The sequence below is a fragment of the Cydia fagiglandana genome, chromosome 2 (assembly GCF_963556715.1).
Source record: "Cydia fagiglandana chromosome 2, ilCydFagi1.1, whole genome shotgun sequence".
NCBI lineage: Eukaryota > Metazoa > Arthropoda > Insecta > Lepidoptera > Tortricidae > Cydia > Cydia fagiglandana.
The window spans coordinates 18,861,331-18,871,331 of NC_085933.1; the positions used below are offsets into that span (position 1 = coordinate 18,861,331).

The 10,001-nt window shown below is 38.6% G+C and overlaps 2 protein-coding genes across 2 annotated transcripts; one reads left to right on the forward strand and one right to left on the reverse strand.

Annotated features, from left to right (window-relative positions):
* Positions 1–194: 194 nt before the first annotated feature.
* On the reverse strand, positions 195–4,411 carry LOC134677989 (heat shock 70 kDa protein cognate 2-like). Its single transcript, XM_063536430.1, has 9 exons — positions 4,237–4,411; positions 3,910–4,098; positions 2,877–3,758; positions 2,527–2,796; positions 2,338–2,439; positions 1,881–2,108; positions 1,224–1,367; positions 538–649; positions 195–410 (listed from the first exon to the last, which is right to left on the reverse strand). The coding sequence occupies exons 2-8, from the start codon at positions 4,078–4,080 to the stop codon at positions 542–544; spliced, it is 1,905 nt and encodes a 634-aa protein (XP_063392500.1). The 5' UTR covers positions 4,081–4,098; positions 4,237–4,411; the 3' UTR covers positions 195–410; positions 538–541.
* A 757-nt stretch (positions 4,412–5,168) lies between these two features.
* Positions 5,169–5,441, forward strand: LOC134679663 (small lysine-rich protein 1). The gene has a single exon (XM_063538613.1). It carries the CDS (start codon positions 5,169–5,171, stop codon positions 5,424–5,426), a length of 258 nt encoding a protein of 85 aa, XP_063394683.1. The 3' UTR covers positions 5,427–5,441.
* The last annotated feature ends 4,560 nt before the right edge of the window (positions 5,442–10,001 follow it).

Here is a 10,001-nt window from a genome sequence, read left to right on the forward strand (position 1 = left end):
CGGAACGTTCGTTTGGCCTCTACGATAGCATGAGCTGCGTTCTCGCGCGCGACTCCATACATCCAGCGCGACTTCAAGTATGAACTCGCGCGCGAGAACGCTACTTATGCTAAAGAGTTTATAATGGCATGAATAATACTATGATCTTTATTATTTTACTGTTGTTTTTTATTAAACATTCTCGTTTTTAAACATAAGGCACATTGTAAATGATTTCTGATTACACGACTGTCCAATTTTACTAGAGTCAGACCAAGATAACTCTTGCATCGATTCTTATAGCACAGACGTGCAAGTGTTACTTTAAACGTCAAACTTCTATGAAATTATGACGTTAAAATAATATTTGCCTACACGCCTGATGTGCTATAAAAATCGCTGCAGAATTATTTTGGTCTGACTTTACCATATATAACCTCTACCCGCCCAGAGGCCTATAAAAAGGTCTCCCGTTCCATTGTAATTTGAATCTTTATTTTGACAATTCAATATTGCATTTGACCTGGCACGTTTTGACGTCTGGACGGCTAGAGGTTGATATTTAATTGAGTTCAGTGACTCTAGGTCCATCATCGCTGGGTCTGCGGGCGCAGCTCGGCCCTCCGCCGCCCACTGCTCCATGTAGCTTCATCATGGCGGGCTGGCATACCTTACAAAATAAATAGGTACAATTCAAGGGTCAATCTTTCACTATAAATAAGTAATGATTAATGAAGTGATCTGCTCGTTCTATGTCTGTTATTAGTGAGTCAGAAGCAGAAGTTGCTAAGCGAGTTGCGAGGCGAGGTTTTCAAAATTACCTTGACACCCTCTTAGGGCTGATTTAGACGATGCGAGAACTCGCATGCGAGTTTCATACCATTGCGGGTTTTGATCGGTCGGTTGAATCGGACGTAATATAATTAAAATGGCATGCGAGTTCGCGCACCGTTTAAATCAGCCCTTATTCTCTTAACAATAAATAAGTCACGTCAAGATCATTTTGAACACCTGACCGCTTAGCAACTTCTGCTGCTGACTGTACCTAATTTAAAAGCTCTCCAAATGGCCTATTCACGTTAGCGAGTTTTTTTTTTTAATTTTGAGTCGTGGATGGGGGTCAATAATTGGTCCTCACTTACGTAAAGTGCAAACAAGAGATTTGCGGTATTTGTTGCTATGGTCTTAGTATTGGGGAACAAAATAAGTGCGCACGCAAATATTAGCCCAACCTAACAACTAACCTTCTCAGCGTCCTTCAAGTGAGCTTCTAGGTCTGACTTGGACGCGTCCGGATGCTGTTCGAGCCATCGCAGTTGGTTTGTGCACTCTCTTTCTACGGCGTCTTTTTCATCTGCCGTTAGGCGGTCGCCCGCGTTTGCTATAGCCTGTATGAAAGATAAATTACACCTATGTTATATACATTTTAAACAATCAAATGATATGAGCCGAAGGACCAATCTGCGATCTCCGGTTTTAAATTCGCACGCCTCTAATAGACTGCCAACTCTTATATAGGGTACCACTTTCAACTTTAGATGAAAGTAGGTACGATTACCTAGTACGATAGGTACTTATCGTACGCATCACTAAAAAGTTTTAGATGAATTCGTGTTTAATTCGTTTTCCAATATCGCATATTTACGCGATTGTTCGGAACTCCGTCCTGATTGAATATTGATATTCAAATTACGTTATCGGGTATTCAACGGGCTCCGAGATTTGTGGTTATTGATGCATCGCGGGACTTCAGATTTACCTATTTTCTTTTGTTACGGCGGGTAGATATTGTCGTGCCATAATTTAACATTAATTAAGTAATTGGTAATTTAAAGTTTCATAACGTACCTACCTATAGAAATTTCGTAGAGAATAAACATAGGGACAAAAGACAAACTAACGGCTTTGCACCCATAAGCATACGCCTCAAGCTGATTCTTCAACCCCACGCGTTTTCTCACGGCTTCGTCTTCCTTTTTGAACTTCTCAGCGTCTTGTAGCATTTTCTCAATGTCCTTCTTAGACAGACGACCTTTGTCGTTCGATATGGTGATGTTCTCCGATCGCCCAGTGCTTTTGTCCTGAGCCTTCACTGTCAGGATGCCGTTGGCGTCGATGTCAAATGAGACCTGATTCGAATAAAAAACAAACAAGTGAAATTGGTTTTGTGCTTGGGTGCATTATAGTTACAAGGATTTAAATTCCCTACATTTCAGAACTATCATCGAACCTAACCAAATCTCGCCAAATTGGCACTCTCATACACCAGTTCAGCCGTCGAACGTCGCGTTCACGAGTAGCGTAATTAATAGTCCGATAGCTAATATAGGCTTTACTAAAATAATGTATGTAACTTACTTCAATCTGAGGCACACCTCTTGGTGCAGGAGGTATGCCCGACAGATTAAATGTCCCTAGCAAATTGTTATCCTTGGTCAGTGCTCTCTCGCCTTCGTATATCTGCAAAATGACAATTTGAACAAGAAACTAAGTACCTAGTAAGTAAGTAATTGTATAATCTGATTATTAATTTAGAAATTGCTTTACCTGAATAGTGACTGCTGGTTGATTATCTGCATAAGTTGTAAATATTTGCTTTTGCTCTATTGGGATTCTGGTGTTCCTATCAACCAGCTTCGTCATGACGCCTCCTGCAGTCTCAATACCTAGAGACAGCGGTATTACATCCACCAGCAGAACGTCAGCTATACGCTCGTCTTTGGATCCTGTGACTATAGCGGCCTGGATAGCAGCACCGTATGCGACAGCTTCGTCTGGATTTATATTAAGATTTAAGCTTTTACCGCCGAAAAAATCCTGAAATGCATTAGTTAAAAGTTAGTTTTATGAATCGTTAAAAGTAAAGCATATCAATCGTATATTATATTATCACTCGCCTGCAACAGTCGTTGTATCTTAGGAATTCGCGTTGAACCGCCTACACATACGACATCGTGTATTTCTCTTGTATTCATTTTAGCGTCTTTTAATGCCTTCTCTACAGGTGCTAGCGTTGCTCGAAACAAATCAGAGTTTAGCTCTTCGAAACGTGCTCTTGTGATTTTTGAATAAAAATCTATGCCTTCGAATAATGCATCGACCTCCAAGTTGGCTTCAGTGCTAGTTGAAAGAGTTCTTTTCGCTCGTTCGCAGGCCGTGCGTAATCTTCTAACTGATTTAGGGTTGTTCCTTAAATCTTTCTTGTATTTCTTTTCGAATTCTTGCGCAAAGTGATCAACCATTCGACTATCAAAGTCTTCACCACCTAAATGTGTGTCCCCTGATGTCGACCGGACTTCAAAAAGCGATCCCTCAGATATCGTCAGAATTGAAACATCAAATGTTCCACCACCAAGATCGAATATAAGAACATTCTTGTCACCTTTCAAATTTTTATCCAAACCATAAGCGAGGGCAGCAGCGGTTGGCTCGTTGATAATTCTAAGAACATGTAGTCCCGAAATTGTTCCAGCGTCTTTGGTGGCTTGGCGTTGCGAATCATTGAAGTAAGCAGGGACCGTTATAACTGCATCTTTTACAGCCCCTCCTAAATACGTTTCAGCAGTTTCTTTCATTTTTGTCAACACCATCGAGGATATTTCTTCTGGAGTGAACTTCTTTTTTTCTTTTTTGTATTCAACGACAATTTTTGGCTTGTCACCTTCCGCAATGACTTGGAATGGCCAATTTTTAAGGTCATTTTGAACACAGGGATCGTCAAATTTTCTTCCGATCAAACGCTTGGCATCGAAAACTGTGTTTTTGGGGTTCGTTGCTGCCTAAAAGACAAATCATACATTCGAATATGATTCTCTTTGAGTACTCATATAACCTACATAAATTAAACTAAAGTAGGTAAGTATAAACTATGTTACCTAATAACCATTAGGTAGTCTATTATAATATGTAATACCTATCATTAATTTTTACCTGATTCTTAGCAGCATCTCCTATCAACCTCTCATTCTCGTTGAAGGCGACATAAGACGGAGTGGTCCTGTTGCCGTGGTCGTTTGCTATGATCTCGACCCTGCCGTTTTGGAACACGCCCACGCACGAGTACGTCGTGCCGAGGTCGATTCCCACCGGTGGGACGGTCATTGTTACTAGTGAATGTCACTGAAAGAGAATTGAAGGTACCTATTAACAAGAGGCAGCGCTGAAAGCGCCTTCAGCTGTGTTAACGGTAAACGTAGGTGATCCAAAGTCTATTATAATATGTAATAATAGTGTATTATAATTTGTACGTACCTGTACCAAATGTATCTACTGTAAACTTTAAATCTGCATATTGTATGATAGTGATGATTGATTCAAGAATATTAAGCCACTGTGCGCAATTTTATTTATGTTACTTTTTAGTTGTTTTTGGTTATTTTTGCTCAATATTCACGTAAAATTTTGACAATGACAATGCGTCAAAAACATGCCAATTTTTGAGTCTTGTTTGAAGTGAGCTTTCATGGCGGTCATGGAGCTTTCGTATTTTTTTTATGATATAGGAGGCAAACGAGCAGACGGATCATCTGATGGTAAAGTTCAAAGAATGTAATACTGTCTAGTAGAAGTTGGACCAAGAAAAGTCTGCAGCGATTTTGATAGCCCACGCAGTGTGTTATTTTAAATGTCAAACTTCTATGAAATTATGACGTATAAATAACATTTGCACTGCGTGGGCTATCAAAATCGCTGCAGAATTTTTTTGATTTAACTTTAAGGGCTGATTTAGACGATGCGAGAACTCGCATGCGAGTTTCATACTATTGCGGGTTTTGATTGGTCGGTTGAATTGGACGCCCTAATTTCTAAGCGATTATCGCCACCTATGGACACCCGCTACACCAGAGGGGTTGTAAGTGCGTTGTCGACATTTAAGATGGGAGTACGCTCTTTTTAGGGTTTCGTAGCCACTTCTATGTACCTATACATATATTAAGTTCAAATATACGTTATTCATGTAGACAACCTAGCAACAAGCACTTATGAATGATAATATAGACGTTGTTGCTTGATTATATATATATTTTTAATAAATAACATAAAAAACACATAATCATAACATTAACGTAACATGAGGCAAAAAACGCGGCCTGATATTGTCAGTTTTTCTTCGCCACAACCGTGCTGGTTACCATGACGTTATCACTAGACAGTATTTAATCGATTCCGCTTGGCTACTAACCATAATAATGGCTGGCAAATGTAAAGGAAAAAAGAAAGAAAAAAAGGAGAAAAAGGAAAAGGAAGAAGGAGATAGTAAGAAGGCTAAGAAAGGTGGCGGGAGAGGCAAGAAAGGCAAGTCTAAGGGGAGATGCAACGTGGACATGTTGACTGACGCAGCCATGGACAATGTGTACTACGGGTGCCACAACGTGCAGGAGCTGCTGCAGGCCAGAGGGTTCCATCCGCCGGACTTTAATAAGAAGAAAAAGAAGGGCAAGAAATAATGTTGTGTTGACTTGTATTTATTCAGGTTGACCAGCATAATATTTTTTTGCTGTGTAGTAAAACGTGTGATAGTATTAATACTGGAGTCAGTTACGGATCACTGCCATATATGACCCAAAAAAATTTTATTAAGCTATGAGCTTCATCACATTTGATCTCTGAGTAATTCTAAGCATTTCTAGCCTCGGAGGCGATAAGAAGCGTGCGTCTAGTCGAGGAGGGCGGAGTACAAAGATGGCCGCCACCCATCATCATTCAAAAAAATCTGTTCTGGTCTTGGTGGCTACTAGGGCAAGTTTGGTATCATTTTCGTATAAACCGAAGACGTGGAATTCATTGCTGATATTTGTTTTTTTCAGTTTCATAGTAATCTTGCAAGAAAAACGTAAAAAGATAAAAATTTAGGATGGAGGTTTTTGCTTTGAGAGCTAATAACTTTTGTATAGTGGCCAAAAGTATCATACAAAAAATACTATAATAAATCGCAATTCATGCAGCTTCTAAACATATACATGTTTAGTAATACCCTACTGAAAAAAGATGGAGAAAAAATTATTAATTGACTGCAGCGCGGGTAGTTGGACTCTCGCTAGGGGGCGTTTATCTTACAAAATGGTCGAGTACGAGTATGTACGTAAATAACTATGCTTACTTTGCTAGATTTTATGATGACGAATAAAATGCTTTCTGTATATTTAATGTCCGCAGTTTCCAGTACACAGACATAATTCTGGTACAGGTTAAAAAAATACACACAGGTATCCCCATGTCTAAAGAGGAGAGCGGCTCGCTTAACAAATAAGATCATGTACAACCGCAATTTCAGGTTGGGTTAGATTAGGTTCGTTAGTTACCTTTTATCCCTCAGAGCAGAAAATAGAAGCCCCGCGAGGCGGGGCTTCGTTGGTTTGTCACCAAGTCATACTTGCATAACCTATATTAGTATGACAAATATACATAGCTGTTATGATTTCTAAATGTAAGCTCTCCGCATAATAGTTATTTGTTTTACAAGGGGGCAAAGTTGTTGTTAAACCGCTCGTGCTAATATTGATACCCGATCAAGCGAAAGATTTCAAAATTGACGAGCGTAGTGAGTGGTTCGAAAAATGGAATCTTGAGCGTTGTAAGGGTTTGTGAAACAGAATTTTTCACCACACCAACCTGAAGCAAATATTAAATGTAAAATATCAAACAAAATCAAACCAAATCAAATCCAAATGAATGTTATGTGCAGGTTGCAGTTATTTATTGAAAACAACAAGTAAGTACCTATAAAATTACTTAAAGTGAGTTATAGCATGAAAATTATCGTGAAAATAAATATTTTGCCTCTTCCTAAGCAGAACAATTTCTCTCATAAATAGTGTTTTAATATTATCAGCAAAACTAAGAGCGCTATTTTATTAGAATAATTTCATTTATAATAGTTATTTCTCGGACCCAATTTTGGACCCGGGTATATCCTTAAACTACGTTCAAAAGAGAGGTATGGGCACTGTGAATGTCATCTCGCTTTGTGTGGTAGGGCACAGCACAGCGGATGTCATTCCAGATCTATCCGAGCAGAGCCCAACTGGGGAAGTACGTACTTACCTCCACCTTACAGAAAACACCGGTCAAATAACACTAGGCCCCACTCAAATCGTTGCAAGTGCATTAAAATTAAAGTGCATAAAATTACGTCTGTATGATGAATTATGTCTGGATGAAAGTATTTTATTCGTCATCATTAAATCTAGCAAAGTAAGCATACCTACGTAGATACTCGTACTCGATCATTTTGTAAGATAAACGACGGTCCGCAAGATAAACGAAAGTCCAACTACCCGCGCTGCGGTCATTTAATAATTTTTTCACCATCTTTTTGCAGTAGGATATTACTCAGCGTGTATATGTTTAGAATCTGCATGAATTACGCTTTATTATAGTATTTTTTATATGATATTTTTGGCCACTATACAAAAGTTATTAGCTCTCAAAGCAAAAACCTCCATCCTAAATTTTCATCTTTTTACGTTTTTCTTGTAAAATTACTATGAAGCTGAAAAAAACAAATATCAGCAATGAATTCTACGTCTCCGGTTTATACGAAAATGATACCAAACTTGCCCTAGTAGCCACCAGGACCAGAACAGATTTTTTTGAATGATGACGGGTGGCGGCCATCTTTGTACCCCCCTCCCCTTATTGCCTCCCAGGCTTGAAATGCTTAGAATTACTCAAAGATCATATGTGATGAAGCTCATAGCATAATAAAATTTTTTTGGGTCAACTTCATAACTGACTCCGCTATAAAGTTTTAAACAAGTAATACGGCGCGATTCGGGAAATTAATTAGACATTCACTAGATATGAAAAAGTGAAATAGTAACGATATGTGACGTTCCACAGCAAAAGGTACCATTGCCCCGGCTGAATATTGGAGCGTCGTTAATAATAGCGTAAGCGCCAACCGCCATAGGGTACCCTTTGCCGTGGAACGTCACATATCGTTACTATTTCATATCTAGTGAATGTCTAATTTATTTCCCGAATCGCGCCGATAGGTACTTATTATTGTTGTGCAATAAAGTAAATCAGGAATATTTATTGTGCTTATTTAAATTTAATATGTACTTTTTCACTTTGAAATTGTGGCTGGTTGGTTGAGGTTGACTATTGGCTTTTGCCTTAAGAGGGCGTAGAGGAGGGTAAATTTTCAGATTCTGTCAAATTACCCCATTTCACACACAAACGCAGCTCACGCACACTACCTCAATTTACTGGGACAGGTCAGTGACCCCTAATGTTTTTTTAAAGGTGCTGCTTCGAGTTTAGTGTTAACTACTAACCTTCTTTGAGGAATTCAAACTGTCACAGCTTTCCTTTGTGAGAAGACAGAGAAAAAACACTTTTTTATATATAGCTTTCCTTGTTTGTTCATGTCATGTCATAGGTATGTGACGTATTAGGTAATTAATTATTTTCGTTGTTGACTTTTGTATTAAGATAGGTTCAAAACGGCGACGCTCTTAACTGTCCATCGGTGGACCTTATGCCTTTTGTAATAAGGTTTACGGACTGTCAGTTAACAGTGTGGTGGTGGGCAATGGTAGGTATGCGGTTTGTAGACAGACCGAAGAAATATAAGAAATCATCTCATCTATCTACTCGAAAAAAGTGGACTATATCTAAAATTATCCCTTTATTACTTATAGGTCTTGTAACATATTTTTTTACAACTAAAGACGCTTATTTAATTTCACTTATAACTTAATTTTTAAAGCTCTGTTAATAATAAAGCTTTAAAAACATCTAATAAAATTCAGGTACTACACTTATACTTTTGTAAGTCAGTAAGTGATGCTTACTTAAAACTTATTGGGAAATCAAATAACTCATAATTACCTATATTAAAATATATAAATGTACTATTTCATCTCATTTCATCCCAATCCGCATTGGGCTAGCGTGGGGACTATAGCCCAAGCCCTCTCGCGCATGAGACGAGGCCTGTGCTCAGCAGTGGGACGTATATAGGCCGAAATGATGGTGATGATTTCATCTCATACGTTCAATAAGGCCCAGGACCGGGCCTTGTCACCCGCACTGACAGAGGGCCTTTTTAGCCCTACATAATATTAAAGAACTGTGTCCCGGATAGTATGGGTTCTGGTCCATGGCGCGTCCTGAAGTAACTTATACAGTGTGTAATCGTTAAGTGTAGCCAGGCTATAATTCCGTAAATATAACAGATATCAGAAAACTTCAAATTGATATCAAAAGTGCGTTACCCAATGAGTAAAATTACATTTATAACTTTTTTTAAATAAAAGTAGAAATATCTCAAACATTAACTTCAAACCCTCCCATACATTTAGTACGACGACTCACCCCTCAAAGAACGTCGGTGTCCTAAGAGACAAAACTGCTTGAGATTCATTATTTGCGATAGTAAACTGTAATAGAATAATAAAACTACCGTTTATTAAATAATAATCTCAAGCAGTTTTATCTCTTACGACACCAACGTTCTTTGAGGGGTGAGTCATCGTACTAAATATTTAGGAGTTAGGGAGGGTTTAAAGTTAATGTTTGGGATATTTCTGCTTTTATGAATAAAAATATTAATGTATTTTACTCATTGGATTACGCGCTCTCTATATCAATTCGAAATTTTCTGATATCTGTTATATTTACGGAATTATAGCCTGACTACACTTAACGATTACACCCTGTATATCATTAGATAGTTCATAGCCTATATCGATAGAATATATCGTTCTTATGAGCGTATTTGGTGGGCATACCTTATTATTAAAAAAGTCTACTGCTTTATACTCGGAGTAATTAACAATGGAGCCGCCATTAACAGGCGTTCCCCTCTGTCGAAAATAGGCGGCCAATGGTCAACCACATGTCAACCATATGTATGGACTGACGTTTGGCTGACTTGACGTACCTATACATTTGATGTGCCCCTCCCCCGCAAAAAACGGCAGACTATTTTGTACCGAAAATTTTAGACATGGCGTCTCCGTTGGTTATATCCTCTAAGGCTTTATAATAGGGTGGCACTGGTGGCAGAAACT

Coding starts and splice junctions, on each gene's coding strand:
- LOC134677989 (XM_063536430.1), bottom strand. CDS start 4,080: ATGACCGTCCCACCGGTGGGAATCGACCTCGGCACGACGTACTCGTGC. Junction 2,109..2,337: donor GAGGTGTGCCTCAGATTGAA/GTAAGTTACATA, acceptor TATTCGAATCAG/GTCTCATTTGACATCGACGC. Junction 650..1,223: donor ACTTGAAGGACGCTGAGAAG/GTTAGTTGTTAG, acceptor TTATTTTGTAAG/GTATGCCAGCCCGCCATGAT.
- LOC134679663 (XM_063538613.1), top strand. CDS start 5,169: ATGGCTGGCAAATGTAAAGGAAAAAAGAAAGAAAAAAAGGAGAAAAAG.